General features: G+C 38.9%; 1 protein-coding gene across 1 annotated transcript in view; it reads right to left on the reverse strand.

The window, feature by feature from the left end:
• The window catches only part of LOC127691971 (regulating synaptic membrane exocytosis protein 1-like), a 198,773-nt gene that overhangs the window by 65,495 nt on the left and 114,450 nt on the right, over positions 1–18,828 (reverse strand). Inside the window, exon 22 of the mRNA XM_052191865.1 lies at positions 1,125–1,360. Coding sequence (XP_052047825.1) covers positions 1,125–1,360 — 236 coding nt within the window. The remainder of the gene's footprint in view (positions 1–1,124; positions 1,361–18,828) is intronic.

An 18,828-nucleotide genomic window follows, 5' to 3' on the forward strand; every position in this document is an offset into this window, starting at 1 on the left:
CTATAAAGACAGCAAAAGCAGCTCATCCCCCTGGGATGCTAAACCCCTCAGTATTTCCCGTTCCATAGCGTCTCAGACACACTTCTGCAGCCACAGAGTGTGTGCACTAGTCCAGTGGTTAAATGGCTGACAAAGGCTTCCAATTTATTTGTCAACATAATCCCACATAACGCTATTTAAAGTAGATATTGTAGAAAACCGAGTGAGCTTTGAGATTCTGTGAAAGCCGTCTTACATAAGTCAATGCTGTGACCACGGGGATGTGGCTAGTAAGGAGGAAAAACGGAAGCAAGAATAACGGGAAGAGAAAAAAGCTAGCAAGTCAAATTATTTCATAATTTCCTTTACCTTTGCTTTGACCTAATATGAACATAGTAATGGTTTATGTAATATGTAAAATCAAATACAGAGAAATTTTAAGCAATGCTTTATTGTATTTTGAAGAGCAAAATGCATGACCTGCCCCATCCAGCCCCCTTGTTTGGATGTTTGCACATACGAGCACAGTCTCAGGGTGCACTTCTTAAGATTTGACTCCATTAAAAATGCCGGAAGCACACATTTATATGAAACATCCTTTGCATAAATCCACTGACCCATATTTTTCTAAAGTCAAAACTGCTTCTGGGTTTTCACTTGAATTGTTGCATTGAAACTCTAACAAACGGAGCTCAACTGAGTCCTGCAGAGCCTTGAAGATTATATACTTCGAGTTGCACAACTGACCTTCTCCACCAAAAGTACGGGCAGGCGTCGCCTCGAGGGCGCGCATGCGTGTTAAGGAACATTTTGGAATTAGGAATCAATCGTGTTGCCTTTCTTGTACGTGAACCAATTTAGATATCAAACACTTCTTTGCATTTCCTTGCGTATTTGTGAACATGGCTTTTGTTATTTATTTTTTTAACTTAAAGGAAAATACGTGATGTCTTTATAGGCTAACCAACAATACCTTCTCCGGTGAGCTGCACAGAAGGAAAAATAAAGACCATGCATTGAGCACATTTTCGGACAGTAAAAGAGAAAGCAAATACACAGTTCTATCTCAAGTCTTGGTGTGACGACCACAACCCCCGCATCTCCGACCCAGCCCAGGAGTGGGAGGCGGGGAGCACTGTGCTCACCTGTCTGGCTGAGCTGTGAAGTGCTTCTACTCCTTCGAGACACGATGGCTACCACTTTGGCACTCAGGCTGGATCTCCGCTTCTTTCCAACGGCTCCGACGGTCCCCACGGCGGTGTCCGACTGGCTCCCGTCGTTATGCTCCAGTGTATATATCTCTCCACTTACACTGGTGCTCTTGAAGATGGCTCTTCCTGAAGTCCCCATCCGTCTGCCTTGCATTTTGGGGGTAAATGAACTATATTTACAAAGTAAAAACATATATGCATCCATAAATTACAGGTCAGCATAACTGAAACTCTAGAACTAATTTTCTTGAAATAATCCAGACATATTTTTTTTAGGTGAAAGAGCTAGCTGAGGACTATACATGGTTTCAGATCACATCGCTTTTTATCTCTAAAGTAATATTATTTCATGTGTATGGATGAAGGTGAGAGACAATGTAAATGCACAAAGAGCTCATGGGAGATTCAGAGGAGGGCATCAGATCCTCTGGATGGTTGTGAGTTGTCATGTGAATGCTGGGAGTTGAACCTGGGTCCTCAGTAAGAGCAGTGAGTGCTCTTTCCTGCAGAGCCAAAGCTGCAGGCCTATCGATTTTCTTAAAGATGTTTGCAGGACTAAGGCCCCCAGCATGTAGGTAGCAGCTGTGAAGCTCTGTCTTCATGTGGGTGCCCCAACAACTGAAGCAGGGGCTGTTGTCTGCCTGTGGATCCCAGACCTAAGTGGGATGCCTTGTTTAGCCTTAGTGAGAGTGTGTGCACACTACAGAGACTTGATGTGTTAGGATACACAGGAGGGTCCTCGCACACTCTCAGAGGAGAAGGGGAGGGGACATGTAGGAGGGACAGTGTATGTGGGGGACCAGAAGGAGGGCAGTGATCAGCAAACAAACAAACAAACAAACAAAACAAATAAATATTGCAAATAAATACATAAATAAATAAAAGATATTTGCAGAACACTGATTAAACAGATTTGGTTTTTTGTTCTTGTTTTTGTTTTTAAAGGCAAGGCCCCCCTTTGTAGCTCTCACTGGCTTAGAACTTGCTATGTAGAGCAAGCTGGCCTCTAACTCACAGCAATCCACCTGATTCTGCTCCCCAAGAGTGCTGGGATTAAGTTGTATATGGTCCACCACCATGCCTGGCTCAAAGCTACAGACCTATAAAAACAGTAAAGAGAAATATTGCCTGCCAATGCTGTGGCAGCTTGTTCAAAGAAGAAATAAAAATAAAGCCATAATTGTTGGTCCATAAAGAATTCAGAAGTATAAATCAACAGAGGCGGTAAAACAAGACATAATAAATAGACCGCTTAGAAGAAAAACATTGTGTATGAAATGCCATTTCACCAACAGTACTACCTCAAATCTCAGAGCATCATTCCCTTAGGTCATGATGGAGTACAATCAAAGGCCTCTTAGTGCATCCCTGATGTGAAAATACATGTAGGATGAGCTGGGAGGGTTCAACACTTTTCCACAAACACTTGATCTCAACAGTTCAATATTTGCAATGCTGAGGAATGGTTTTGGAATAACAGAAATGGGGGCAGTAAGGGTAACCATTTGAGATGTCTGTAGCAAGAAGCTATAGTACATAATTGTATAAAACAATTTAAGATTATTTCTCCTCGGAATCCAAAGTATTTGTATGGATGATTATTATAGTTTTTACATAAAGATGTCTATAGCTCTCTAGAAGTCTTGGAACATCTATGCTGTTCACTGAGAGAGGTCAAGGCTTTTCAGCTCAATTGACCTACCAACATAATCAGTCTGATTCATGAATACAAGTTCATGGCTTTAGTAGAAATAAACTTCCTACACCATCCTGCCCCTTTTCCACTTTATTTAGTCAGCTTCTGTTGTTCTCCAAAAATGATGGTAAACCCCACGTAGTTGAAGATGACAACTACCAAACTCATTGACCATGAAGAAATCAAGCTGCCCCCTACGCAGAGCCTTGCCTTACTGACTAGTGTTCCTGTTATTGGAAGCGACTCTGCCCCCTACCAACGGAGAAAGGTAAATAACAACCCAGTTACAGAGCTTTTGTTCTACAATGGACCTGCCTGCAAGATGTACTACTACATTAGTGGGGGTAACCAACCAATATCTTATCCAGTTTAAAGTCCACTCCATGAGATAGAATTCACCCACAATATGTTCAGGTGGCTAAGAATCTGAAGTTAGATAGACAGGGATCTAGAGGTGATCCAATATGAATCTGCCAAAGGAAATAGAAATGATATGACCCCTAATGACATTTTTATCAGTCTTCATCAGAGAAGCCTTTGCTTTTCCTGCAGTAGTGGAGAACAAATACAAAGACCCACAAATGGACAATGGCAGACAGTCAAAGACCTTGGAACACTCAGAACTCTGTACACTTGACCTTCGCCAATGCTAGGAGCCATTCTCACATAGATCTCAAAACCCCCTCCTCTCAGTCATTTCTAGCCTGCTTTCTCTAGCCTGCTTTTAGAAGGAAATGTACAAGTTTAAAGATTAGCCAAGTAAGCTAGATGGTCAGTACACACAGAGCTCACCTGAGTGGGCTAGAACAAAGGAAGCTCACCTGTGGTTAGGTTACCATAGCAACTCCTTTCCACCTTACCTCCTCATGATCAATTTATAGTGCCAAGTTCCTACAGCAATTGCTAATTTTCCCCTGAGATTCTGAGAGACAATTCTGAGAAACTGTTCCTGAGAAATGATGTTAGCCCCCTGAGATTGTTAGCCCCCGAATACAATGACTTTCCCCCTTCACCCCTCCCTATACCTGCTTGCTTCCCTTTAAATTGCCTTGTGTAAAAAATAAAATTTGACAGCTTGATCAGAATACAGTCTTGCTGTCTGTCTCTTGTCTCTCGCCTTCTCCTTGGTGGTCCAGAGACCCTGTTGACTGTCCTGCGGGTCAGGACAGCCAAAAAGCTAAGAAGCAATGAATTATTTTTTTAATTAAAGTTGAGAGCTGTAACTGAATTCCTTTTCATGGACACAATAAGGAGAGAACAGATACATGTTCACTTAGTTGATTGAGTTTATTTAATTGTAAACCTATTTCCAATGAAGAAAATGTAGCGTCTCCATCAAATCCCTCCCCTTGGATCTGAGGGAACCCTACAGATGAGACAGAAAAAAGGTATGGAGCAAACGAAGCCTGCTATGCACATTAGCACCTACACACATATGAACTCATATGATGATGGCAACATGTATAGGGGACATACAGGTGTGAGAAAGTGGGAACCCTGAGAGGTGAAGTAGACACATGTCCCTGTCCCTAACCCAGAAGCTCTCTCTGATTGATCAGTTCCAATCTGATTGATCCAATGATCAGTTCACTGGGTATACAAACCATTCTTAAGGCCAGAACCTGTGACCAGCAATAGATGACCAACACAAAATGAATCTATGACAGTTTTGGAAGTTGTCTCATAATGTTTTCTCAGGGGTTCTCCCCCCACTTACAGGTGTATATATTATATACATTATACATGTGTATATATTAGGACTTTTCATTTTGGTTTTTATAAGGTTTCTGTGTGTGAAAATGTGTACATATTTTCATCCATATGTGCTTCTTATACTTTCCTTTGGTTCTTTGTCTTGCTTGCTTTGTAGTATTCTGGTTTGTTTTTAGTTTATCTTGTTATATTTTAGATGCCATTTAATATTCTAATAAGAGAAGGAAAGGGTGTGGATTCTGATGGGTGACAAGGTGGAGGGAATCAACCTAATCAGAATTTAATGTATATAAAAAAGTCTATATTCAGTCAAAAAGCTAATCATATCATTAGTGTATACTTGGGTCCTGTAAGGTGAATATCAAAGACTTTGCTTTGTGAGGCTGTTGGGAGTCTTACTGCATGGTAATCCCATGGTTCATATTTTGTATTGATAATACTAAGGTCTGATCTTACACTTAGCACACAATTGTATGTCTTCCCGAATCTGATATACCCTTTGATTTTCAATGAGGAAGTGAAAACATGATCCATAAATGTGGCAGAATTTTCCCTGTCCTGTTAATTTAAATATCAGTGCAGCAGGAGGCCTGTGATTGGACAGGGAAAAGGGAGGCGGAGCTAAGAGTTGCAGAGACACGGGGCCACACAGAGAAGAAAGCAAGATGGAGCAAGAGGAAGATGATGCAGATTCTGTGTGGCTTTAAATAGCCACAGGTAGCTATAAATACCATAGAGGGATGGAATAATTGGTCTAATCTAGGTGGGCATCTTGTACAATTATCAATTGGCCCTGAATTTATTGTGTGGGCACCTTGTGAATTGAGAACATAAATATTGATATATAAATCTGACTGATTAATTATAAACTTCTAGAGTTTTGTTTTACTGGGTTACTGGACTGTGGGACCACCAAACACAGGGGGTTTACAGCTGAGAAGGTATGGGTGGCACTGAGACAAGTAAACCAGAGCTGGGAAGACTGTTGTTGGTTGCTGAGGGGCTAGGTTAGAGACAGAGGTGGCAGAGCGTCACCAGGGAAGAGAGTAACTGGGTGTCGCCAGGGAACCTGCCCTTCATTTTAACATTTCCCACAATGTGTAAACATGCAAATATTCCATGATATAAGCCACCTATGCAGCCCAGTAAACGTCACATTTTTATGAGCTCCACTCCAACTATTTTTTAAGAATTGTCTTCCAGGCATACTCTGTTCAAGTTCTACCTTCCTCTTTTTTTGTGCTGACTAGTGTCAGGTTTGCTTCTACCATTTTGCAAAAATTGGTTATGGAAGTCAGCCCCTTAACACAGAAGATAAACCAGTAGCTTGGGCTTTTATTGACCTAGAACATGTGATTCAGATTTAAATCCTTATTTAAAATCTTTCACTTCAGCCATCCTTTCCTATTATGCAATGACCATATGCACATGATTGTGTGAGCATGCTTGTGTGCCTGTGAATATAATCATACAGGTTTCTGAGATCACCTTAAAGCGGCTCTCATTCTGTTGTTTTCTTTCTAAGGAGTTAATTAAGATATTAGCATTTCATCTTCTTTGGGAGATGAAGAGGGAGAGGGAGAGGGAGATTCTGCTGTCTTAGAATTTCAATATAAGGACTGAAATCTGAGAAGTGGAGATGTTAAACTAGCTTGATAATTTTAACTGCCGAGGTTTATGAAACCACTTAAGATTGCTAGTGGGAATGTTAAACAGTGGTAATGCTTTGCCATTTACAGTTATATGTCAAGTTCCATATGAATTAGAAATTCCACTTAAAAGTTAAAACAAAGTTATCATATGACCTAGCAATTTCATTCAGCAATTCACTCAAGATAAATGAGAAAACAAATTCATAAAAGTCATATATAAATATCTAAATCAACATTATTCAAAACACTAGAGAAGTAACTGAAGTGACCATAGTTTGATGGGTAATAAAATGAGATATGCCCACACAATGTTGTATTGTCAACTACAAAAAGGAATGAAAAATATTGACAGATGTTAAAATACAAATGAAGATGAAACATCCTACGTGAATGGGAGCTAGGAAAAAAATGTTCATGTATTGTCAAAATCCATCTCAGGAAAATGTCATTAGAACTGCTTCAGATCAATGGGTTTTATAAAGGAGGAAGACTTGATACACTACTGGTATGTATGACTTTACTTGGGGAGATGAGAGAAATTGCACAATCAGAAAGGAGTATTGCTTCTCCAACTTTACAAATGCAATAAAAGACAATGGATGTACACTTTAAGAATGGATTTTGTAATGTGGTAAATACATCTCAACTTTTAAAATAAGTAGCCTTGTATCATTCCAAAATTATGCCAGTCGGCATATAATACAAACACATAATGTTACTTTAATAATATATAACTTAATTTTCTCTGGAATTCCTTTCTAAGCCATTATGCAGGGGCTTTATTTGTTAAACAAATTAGTACTTAATCAAACAATGTTTCAAGGTCATGGAAAATGGACAATGATATAACTAATTTGAGCTTTCAGTCTGGAAAACAACAACAACAACAACAACAACAACAAACCGTTGATAATCAGTAGTACACAAATGGGTGAGTGTGTGTGGAACTGATAATGAGAAAGGTCTATGCCTCCTGTGGCTGATGGATTTTAGAGCCACAGGTAGCAAAGACCGCCAAGTGGGATCAAGCAGGGCCTGGAGGACTTTATGAAGCTTGGTGTGATAATACTTTACTCCAATGTAAAAGGGATTAGTGTGTGTGTGTGTGTGTGTGTGTGTGTGTATGTGTGTGTATGTGTGTGTATGTGTGTCTGAGAGAGACAGAGAGAGACAGAGAGAGAGAGAGAGAGAGAGAGAGAGAGTATAAACTGACAAAGATAGTAAGTCTGTACACACTTAGAGAATGTCATCAGTATAAACAGGATGACTTTATGTAATTTTTAGTAAAAATAGTGCTATTTATTAAACACTAAGGTCCCATCTATGGTTATATAGATCATCAAATTAAAAATAATATTGGTTATATATGATTACAAACATTAATTTAAAAAAATAAGAAAATGAAAGTGAACCATTTTGAGCTCCCTCTAATGTAACTGAGATGGTATTTCTTTGCCTAGAGATCTAAACCCTAATGGGTTATATAAGACAATCCAATTTGTACCTTTAGGTGGTTTTTGCTGCATTATTACAGTGTAAGGGAGGCTGGACAAACATTTGTGACAAATAAAAGAGACATGAACTAAGATCTCCTTTCACAAGTTTATCACTGTTCAGGAGGACATGTGGGGCTAACAAAGACAGCTCGTTTCTTACATTTGCTGTCTATTCAGAATAAAAATGATATAGAATATATGTATTAACTAAGTTAAATCACAGTTCTGTCAGAAATTAAAAAAATATAAACAAACAGTTGTTGTGCATAGCCCTGGGCTTGTATTTTGATGCTAATTCCACTCCTCAGAGGGACTGCAGATGAGGAGTTGCCTTGTGAACCTTCTCACCACCTTAACTTTTCAAATAAAGGCTTGAGCCAGTGATTGGGCAGGAGGAAGGGGGAGGAGCTGAGAGTTTGGGAGAGGAGAGAAGGATCACTAGGAAGGGGGAGGAGCTACAGGGGATTTTGGACAGAGAGGCTGCAGAGAGAGAAGCTCCTGGCCTGGAGAAACCCCAAGTTATATATGATAATATAGATGGGAATAGAGTAGTGGAGTGAGAGATCTGCCCAATCTAGGCTTATAGCTTGTATTGTTACTGATTGAGTTGAGATTCCTTTTACCAGTTAATTGGGTTAGAAACATATAGCAACAAACAGATAACAGGTACCTAATTTGTAGAAGCAACTTATATATGAAACTTGTACTTCTATGGGGCACAGAAATATCTATCAAAGAATGTCAGGGACCCATTATGACTTCATGGTAATGTTAAGAGTGCAGTAACATAAGGCATAATAAACAGTTCAGCACATATGGCACAAAACTGTTCACAGTGCTGTTAAAATTCAATAAGTTTTAGTGATACATCAAGTTTATAATGACACATTCCTAATCATGTACAGGAGATAGGAATAGGAACTTACTGACCAATATAAAGATGCCACGCCCAGGCATCTAGCTGATAAGTTCCAGAAGATATGACAAAGGGAGTGACATTTGATAGGCCACACATATTAATGTACCTCCAGAAAGTGTTGGGGAAAAGCAGTTCAGAATAATAACTGGGGGATGTTTTCAAACTGTTTCAATTCAAGCCTTCCAAATCTTTAGATATGATGGTCTTTTTATATATATTGTATGTTATCCTTACACATATGTACATGATGATTGTTAACACAAGGTTATAAATCATTTTTAGGATTATAGTCTTTCACACTATTTATTAGTTTGTTCCTAAATTTTACATTTATTCTGAGCATTTCATGTTATGTTATTACATAATGCAATGATACATTATTAATTTTATATCCCAATGTTTGCTACTAGCACATGAAACACAAGTCCTTTCTGAATATTGATCCTATATCCAATGACCTACTAATTACACCAGTTGATTCTTCTGATTCTTTTATGTTTTATATGCTTATTATCATATAAACAAAATGTTCTAACTCATTTCCAATCTCCAAAGCATCCGTTTGTTCCCTGGCTATATGGCCAGTAACACTGGCTAGGGGATTGCGAATATTGTTGAACAGTAGTGGTGTATGTGTGTGGACTAGAAGGAAACTGCTCCATGCTGTATTATGGGTACTATTTAAATTTTTCTAGATTAACTTTTAGCCTCACAGTAAGAACTGCTGTTTTGAGGTTTGCTAAGACTGTATTTTTATTTGTTTTTGTTTTTGTTTTGTTTTTTGTTTGTCTTGAGACTAGGACTGGCACTGTAGTCCAGAATGATCTAGATGCTATTACGAAGCCCAGGATGGCCCCTGACCCTCCATAATTCTCCTGCTTCAGCTTCCCAAGTACTGGCTGCTCAGATTATCAGTGTGACCCACCAAGCCTGGCTGTAAGACTGCGTTTAATCACAAATGTGTGTTGGACTTTTTCATATATTTCTTTCATGAGCATATTTATTAGGCAGGAAATATCCATTTCTATTCTATTCTTCCAACTAGTCATGAGTTACATCGAGCGTTAATACAGCTTTGTACTTAGTGCTAATGTGTTTGCATATTGCTTTTCTCTGTTCCCTACACCTCCTCTTTGCGTCCATCCCTAAATAATTCAACATGCACGTTTGTGGTGACTTCTTTTTCCTGTCTTGTAATGTCTTTAACAAAAAGCTGTTCCGAATGTGGGCTAGGGGTCTGGCCCACGACAGAGAGATAAAAAGGGCCTAGGTAGATTCATGTATTTATCACTTAAGCATGTATTCCAGGTCCTTCTCTCCAAGAGAAACTCACATATGGTAGGCTAGCCACACTCAAAGGAATTGCTCAGTGGACTCCACCTGTTGGGTCCTGCAGAAGGAACCAGCTTCCCTGTCTTTGTCTAGATTATCCAGACCTCTCTGATGGCACAAATCTTCCAATTCCCATGGAGAAAGGAAACCCATCCACCCTTCAACCACCTAAGAGCCTTGGCAGCAAACAGACTGGGACACTGGGTCCTGTTCCTCTTTCCACTCTAGGACACCTGTCTCCTTGTGTGCCTCTCTCTCTCTCTCTCTCTCTCTCTCTCTCTCTCTCTCTCTCTCTCTCTCTCTCTCTCTCTCTCTCTGTGTGTGTGTGTGTATGTACTCACACACCCACTTACACATGTATGTGTCATGTGTGCCCATCCCAGGAAACATCAGTGCAACAGAAACAAACGTATAGGAATAAGTATGCCCCAGCTAGCACACACTCAGAAACAAGGTAGAATGATAGCATTAGCCGCTTTCTTCTCTGTTCCCCTTGATTGGATTTGTAAACTGCCATAAAGACATTTATTTTTTATAATATTACTGACATATCTATATAACCCTATTACTATCTTTTTTCAAATCATGATATGCATATGAATTGATTGTATTTGTTTTTTGTAATTTATAATTTTGTTCTCTTTGCAGTGTTGATGATTGAGCCTAGGATCTCATATGTGGTAGCCAAGCATTCTACCCCTGGGCTACATCCCCACTCAGAGGTATTTAGTTATGTTGTAATTACTGAAATACCTGCAGGCAAGAGAGAAGTCTACCACTGGCCATTATCTACCCCTCCCCCCACATTTATGCTTCCATTTTTTTTTGATTAAAATAAGTTTTGTATCATTTCACAATTTTTCTAATATTTGTAACTGGTTCATGGGTTCTCCAAATCTGACAACTAAAATATGCATTTTGAGTTACTGAATTCTTCTTTACATTACACATTCACCATTTTCAGAATAATGCAAATATTGTCCAGGAGTGAAACTCCATGATTCTTCTTCCTTCATAGTAATAGAAAGGAGAATACTGAACACACAAAGCACATGTGTACTGAACAAGTAGATAAGGAGTGGGCACACACTCGAGTCTTGAGTTTGTCTTCTAGACTGTCACTTGCTCACCTACCTGTATGCAATCATCTCATGCACATACACATGCACACGTGTGCAGACACACACACACATACACACACACCACATAGGCACTGAAAGGGAGAGTGGAGCATGGATGTTAGGCCACTAGACATATCTGTCTTATGCTTTATTTTACTATGTTAATGATGGGTCCCTAAAAGTCCCTGCTTGATTAGTATGCTCCTTCTTTTTAGTTATTCATCATCCCCCCCCTTTTTTTAGAATAACTGAGAATTTTCAATTGCCAATTTTAGATCATACTTTTCTCCAAAACCTAATTTTTTTCTTTGAATTTTGTATCATTTTATTTTTATCATCTTTATCGGGGGAACATGCATGCCACAGCATACACTAGGAAGTCAGACGACAACTTCCAGGTGAAGAATCTTATCTTTCACCTCATGGACCTCAAACATCAAACCCAGGCTGTCAAGACTGGTGGCAAATACCTTTACCCCTCTGATGCAAAATTTCCTTTCCATTGGCAGGAAGATAACTTTGTCTTCTTCCTGTGCAGAAATGGATTTGAAGTCTCTTGTCTGCTAGAGTTTATTCTGAAACTTGGTCCTTCAGGGGTTGTGGCTTTTGTTGGTTTTATTTGCCCCCCCCCCACTGTGTGTGTGTGTGTGTGTGTGTGTGTGTGTGTGTTCAGGCCAGAGAGCACCATTGGGTTTTAATTATCAGATCCCATGCATTTTTCTTAAAGATATTATTTTAAATTTGTGTACTGTGTATCTGTGGGTAGGCCTTGCATATGGGCACATTGCCTGTGGAGGCTATAAGATAATGTTGTATCTGTAATATCTACACTGAGGTAACCCAGTCTCAAAAGATCAATCACTCACTGATAAGTGGATATTTGCCTAGAAACTTGGAATACCCAAGACACAATCCACATATCAAATGATGTCCAAGAAGAACTGAGGAGTGGCCCCTGGTTCTGGAAAGGCTCAGTGCAGCAGTATAGGGCAATACCAGAACAGGGAAGTGGGAAGGGGTGGATGGGGCAACAGGGGGAGGGAAGAGGGCTTATGGGACTTTCGGGGAGTGGGGAGCCAGAAAAGGGAAAATCATTTGAAATGTAAATAAAAAATATATCGAATAAAAAAATCAAAAAAAGGAGAAGGTAGTTCTCACTGAATGATCTGTCCATTTGTCACCCCTGTTTAAGATGGGGGGGAGGGTCTTGCACAGGCCAAGAACACAGCAAGGAGTCTCGCCTGGCTAGCCAAAGACCTGAGACCTGTATGCCTCAGCCTGACCAAAGCTAGGACTGTGAACATATGCCACAATGTCCAGAGCTTTGTACTTGTTTATTTTACAAGAATGACTCTCACTTTTTAAGCCCTGGCTACATAGCTAATCCCTTTGCTATGTAGTTGAAGTTGACATCGAACTCACAGAGATCTGACCAAGTGCTGGGATTAAAGGAGTGAGTCACCATGTCCATTTCAATGCCCAGACTCTAACCAAGGTAAATTCAGCTCCTCTTGCTGGAAAGGCAAGAATTTAGCTTCTCTTTTCCTATAGGAAAATAAAGCTGTTTATCTCATTCTCCCTGTCTTTGTGGACCTCGGAGTTCACTCTGCCTCCCCAGGATCCAGCATTGCCTGGAATCTGTGTCTGCTCTTCTGCCTTTGTTTGGTTTATGGAAAGCATTCCCAGTGCATGACTAACTCAACAGCGAGAGGAAGCCTGCTGCCAACCATGAAGCACTGCACTTGCCAGCTACCACTTTCTCTGTCAGGTTCTTCAGCCCAGAAGAACCTGGGGCTACATGCTCGGGTTCTGTCTCCCATACACCCATGTCCGAGAGCACCCTCAGAGCAAAATGGGTACAGATGGCAGGTGTCTTGTGTTTTCCTTTTCTTTCAGTGATTGCAACACCTCAAATTGCTGTTTTGTTGTTTACAAATTCTATTTTTTCTTATTTGCTCTTGTTTGTCATTTATAGTTTTATGTATAGGAAACCTAATCTATTAAAAGCTGTGCTATCATAACTGAAGAAGAATGTACCAGAGCACTGCTCACAGAATTATTAGATCAGGTATATTTCCCATGAAATTTCCTGATAAGAAATGAAGACATCTATTGCACAATCCCCTCTAGCAACCCCGCTCTCCTTTTGCTTGCTTTATTTTTGAAATTGTAATTTAATTACATAATGTCTTCCTTCCTTTTCCTCCTTCCAAACTCTGCACATACCTTCCCCTCTGTCCTTCAAACTCACGAATTCCTTTCTCATCAACTGCTATTGAATCATCACAGTGTCCTGATGTCTTCGCAGAAGGGCAGACCTGCACAGCTTCAGCCAGAATCCAAGTCTGCTACTCTTTGGTATAAGGCACTGTTCCAAGGTTTGCCCGGGCTAAACTCTCGTTAGTATCAGACATTAGACAGACATTTCTTTTCAAAGTTACAGCCTTTATTTCAGCAAATTTTACATTTTGTTTTAATACCTGTATAGAACACCTGCTCCTGACATTTCTACTCACTTTGATTTTTTTCAATTTATTCAAATTTGAAATATGATGTCTTTAAGTTTTAAATTAGCCATGTGGTTGACTTTTAGCTTTATGTAAGATTCCATTTTAAGTATTTTCTTATTAAAGGAGAGAGAGGCAAGAAATAAAATCAGTAATTTGTAACTTTAAATTTGAAGTTGTAAGATATTTAGGTAATCAATCTGACAATGTCTCATTTTAACTTGTATTCCAAATGGAGCAACACAGACCCCAGAAGATGATAACTGATTCTCAGTGGGGAGAGAGACAGAGCAATCTTAGATAATGAAAGAACACAGTCCAGAAACAGTAGCTGGGCACGGTAATAATGATGATGATGATGATGATGATGATGATGATGATGATGATGATGATGATGAAATAATAATAAATACACAAACATAAAGCTGTGGCGTTGAGGATGAAGTCTGCCTCCGTATCTCCCTGGATAGTCACCTTCAGCTGTAGCATCTACATAGAAGATGCGAATAAGTGGAGGCCTACAGCAATTGCTCATCATCTCTCTCAATATCAGTGATAGCATCAAGCTGAGTGGCCTAGCGACTGAGATCTAAGCAGAAAGCAGTCTGCGGGGAAGGCTGGCTGTACAGTCATGGAAATTCTGGTTACAGGGTCTTCACTGTAACCAGAACCTCTCCTACCCCTGTTCGCCTGAGACCCTCTACCTCTGTGTCCTGATTTCCTCTGTCCCAGTGATCCCCTCCTCTCTGCATCACACAGCAGCATCTCCACATCTCTGTTCCCTTGCTTCCCTGCTGTGCTGCCTTTCCATTCTCCCAGTTTTCCTGCCTCAGCTCCCATTGATTTGCCTCTCTTTGCGTGATGGTTATTTTCTCAAACACTAAGGATCTAAGGATCTAAGTTCCATTTCAGGACCCGAGCTCTGCTCTGCCTTTGCAGATGTTTCCTCCTTAGAATAAAGACCTCAGATACTCAGTCTTCTCATGCTTACAATGTATATGTTGTCCTTATTTATAATTTCCTTTTGGGGGATATTACCAGTGTGCAACATTGTTTAAAAATTATGGAAATAGTGACAGACACATCACCTATGATCCTCATTTTTTAAGAAACGACTTGGATGATGTTATGGAAATTCACTTCATCTTCATACACCTAAAAATGACAGTAAGCTGGGAGTAGGCTCTATTCAAACACAAAGCCAAGCTCGCACTGGTGTTATCGCCTTAACTGAAGCAACAAAATCGAACCAAAAGGTGGCCTACCATCAGATGAGGAGTATATCCAGAGGTTGTTCTGGGTGGGTGAGGTATGGTTCCAGGGTCAGGACTGGGACACCAAGATCATAAAGAACAATGAGGAATGATATGCCTCTCAGGCTAAGGGTACCACGTGCCACCATTTCTAACAAACCTCCCGGAAAGAACATCTAAGAGGCATGAAAACAATGGCTTTCAGACAATAACTGGGTCAATATAATGTATTTACTAGAAGAATAATGTGCATTAGTGAAAAAGAATAACCAATATAATAAAAACATGGCAAAAATTATATAAGTGAAAAGGAGTCTCAGTGGAGCTAATGTGTAGGATAGTTCCATTCACGCCTCCTACGAGGATGCATAAGCAATTATTGACTTCAAATTTACAACTGACCAAACTTGAAACACTAATTACCCAGCTCTGCTGCAAACGTGGTATAATTAGCAAAATATTCAAGGAAGAAAGCAAGAATAATTCCACTACAATTTTGAAAGTAGAAAAATGTATTAAAAGTAAAAGGAGAAAATAAGATAGCAAAACTTATCCTGTATCTGTCAGAATCAAAATGAATACTTTGCTCCCGGGGGTGGGGGTGGGGAATAAACAAATATAGGAGAGGACACTCACTGACCAGACAGTCAAGATGTAGAGAAAAGAATGGAAATTCACAAGAGTCAACTAATACATTTGGTTGCAGGAAGAATACTGTAAATGTTCTCATACAGAACAAATATGATTTTAAAGCAAAAGCGTGTTATTAGGAATAAAGAGATTTAAAATACAATAATAAATGTCAAATGGCATTCATGAAAATGAATGACGTCTATCCATAAGGCTGATTAATTTTATATAACATAAAAGTAGAAAGAATCAAAATGAAGCTGACAGGTTCTCATTTAAGGAGGCTGAAGAGTCGAGACTTTGACAGGGCATTCTGAGTAAACTCCAAAGCAAATGGTCAAAAGGAATCAGAAAAGCAATGGACGCTTTGAACAATGTAAGTGATAAGTGTCATGTATTGAAAGCACAGATAACTACACCATTACCATTCATATACACTTCTCAAGTATATGTGTAGTATTTACAAAGCACAAAAATGGGCAAGGGCCATGAACCACTCTTAAAATCTCAAGGAACATTTATCAAATGAAACACTTGGGACACTTGGGCAGCAATGTCTTTCAGACAAGTAAATTTATATATATATATACATATATATATATATGTATATATATATACATACACACATATATATTTATATTTATATATACACATATACATGTATACATGTATATGTATATGTATATGCACACACATATATATGTGTATATGTACACACACATACACATATACATACATACATACACACATACATATATATATATATACACACACACACACACACACACACACACACACACACACATATAGTTTTGTTATTGTTTGTTTGACAGGGTCTTAATTTGTAGTCCTGGCTGGCCTGGAATTTGCCATCTAGACCACTTAGTCCAGTCTGGCCTTGAACTCAAAGATATATCTGTGTCTGCCTCTTGAATGCTTGGATTAAATTGTGCACTACCACACCTAGCCTACAGAATATATATATTTCAATATATATTGAAATATTTCAGTGGCTAAAAGCATGTACTGCTCTTCTGGAGAACCTGAGTTCTGCTTATAGAACCCTTATTGGAAGCCTTACCACTACCTAAATTTTAGCTCCCAGGGCTCTGATGCCTATGGACTCTGAACTCAAGTACATATACCCATGCAGAGATATGCGCATATACATAATTTAAAATAATAATATATCTTTTTTCAAAAATAAAATGTTATCAGTAACCTCTATTTCATACTTTTTCAACTTTTAACTTACCTCTAAGTAATTAATGAATATAAAGAAAATGTTATAAAATGCTAATATAATTAAAACATAACAAAATATGAACACATTACATATGAACTTGGTAGGATACTGATTACAGCAGAGAAAAGGTAAGGATTAAAATATTACAAAACATAAGAAACTAACTATAGTCCTAAAAGAAAAAATATGCAGTAAATGATGTAAAATTGCCAACATCCAAGACATGTTATGTATATAACAACAACTACACACTTAGGATGTATGTAACAGTGCTTTCATACTTGATGAAATTAAAACAGACATTTTAAGACTTCATTGACAGACACTAAAGAATCAGAAAGTAATCCAGAAGTTGACAATGGAGCACTCAATGAGATAAATTAGGGCTGAAATTTTCCTCAAATCAATTTGCATGTTTACATTTTAAAGAACATATACCTATGTAAGGGAACATTTTAAAGAATATATACCTATTTTTAATGTATATATGGTAAGAAAGGCACAGAAAAGGTATGATGTTCTGTCAGTAAGACTGAAGCAAGGAGACGTGTCCTGAGGCATGGGCCAGCATTCACTCCAGCAAGCTACATTGATTATGATCATGGAAGACAGGTACATAACTATGAGATGAAGGAATTGTTGGCCATGCAATTGCTGAAGTTTGATAATGATTTGGCAAAGCAGAGAACTGCCACTGGGATTGTCGGATGCTGGTCAGTGGCACAGTCAAGGGGCTTAAGGTTGGATAAGGGCTACAGAGATCCAGCTAGTGTGGTCACAACTGGCATGCTCGATGGCAGGTTATGACCATTTATTATTATCAATACCTTATGTTTATTTCAACTACTATGTTATAAATGAACAGAACCTGTTGGGGTTAAATGGAGAAAAATAATCTGTAACTTGCACTGCTGGCTCTCACAAGGTCTCATTCTCCAAGTCCTATGAGTTTAACAGGCTGCGATTCCCCTTTCCTATTCACCTCCAAATGCTAATGCTAACGATTCCATCATAGCAATAATGATGCTGTACATAATTTATTAGAATATTTAGCACAAGAGCCGGGAGTTCTCTTAGAAAAGTACGTGTTTCACAAGCATGGGGAGCCAAGTTTAATCCGTAGCGCCCATATAGAAACATGCATGTGGTACAGTGTGCTTCTAATCCCAGCTGTGGGGGCACAGAGACCCCTGCAAATGGCTGGTCAGCAGGAATATCCAAACTTCATGCCTTAGGTCCCAGTGACAAACCTTGTCTCAAATGTCAATGTGGGTGACCCCTCAGGAACAACGCCTAAGGTTGGGGCCTGCACTCTGCTGGAATACGTATACACTAGCAGTCGCCGCCTCACACACATACACATAAGAAGAGGCAATACACACACACACACACACACACACACACACACACGAAAACCTAGCACAAAAGCATACTTACTGAACATCAATTTAAAAACATATATATGGAAATATGCCCACTGTGGATGAAGGCACAAATTGCGAACATGAGAGGAAAAAAAAGGAAGATGTTTAGGAAGCAATGATTCTGAATGAAAGAATAACAATGTAACCATTTCAAATAACATGGAAGAACCTGTTTATTCCATATCACCCCCCCAGTATTTGAGGGTGATAATGAGTTCATGCTTACGAGTCATTTAAATAGTGAGCTACCAATGATGTAATATAATCAGCAATCATCAAATACGAACATATATAAGCACACTTTCACAGATCAAGAACATTTTCATAAGGGTTACTTTGTTAACTATTTTTCCTAGATATAGTCATCACACAAATCAGCTATAATAAAGGATGTTCAACGCCACACCAAAAAGACAAAAAAAACAAAAAACAAAAAACAAAAAACAAAAAACAAAACAGCAGGATAAGTAGCTTCAGGAAAACATCAAAACAGAAAATAAATTACCTCAAGTACCTATGAGGAGGTATATTTCTATCAAAATTGTTAAGTTGTAATCATTATAAAATTAGTATTTACGGTTATTTTCTAAAAATTGGGACTAGCCACTGAGGTAGTTTGTGTTCTTGAACACTTGCTCCACAGTTGGTG

Source organism: Apodemus sylvaticus, chromosome 9, assembly GCF_947179515.1.
Source record: "Apodemus sylvaticus chromosome 9, mApoSyl1.1, whole genome shotgun sequence".
Taxonomy (NCBI): Eukaryota; Metazoa; Chordata; class Mammalia; order Rodentia; family Muridae; genus Apodemus; species Apodemus sylvaticus.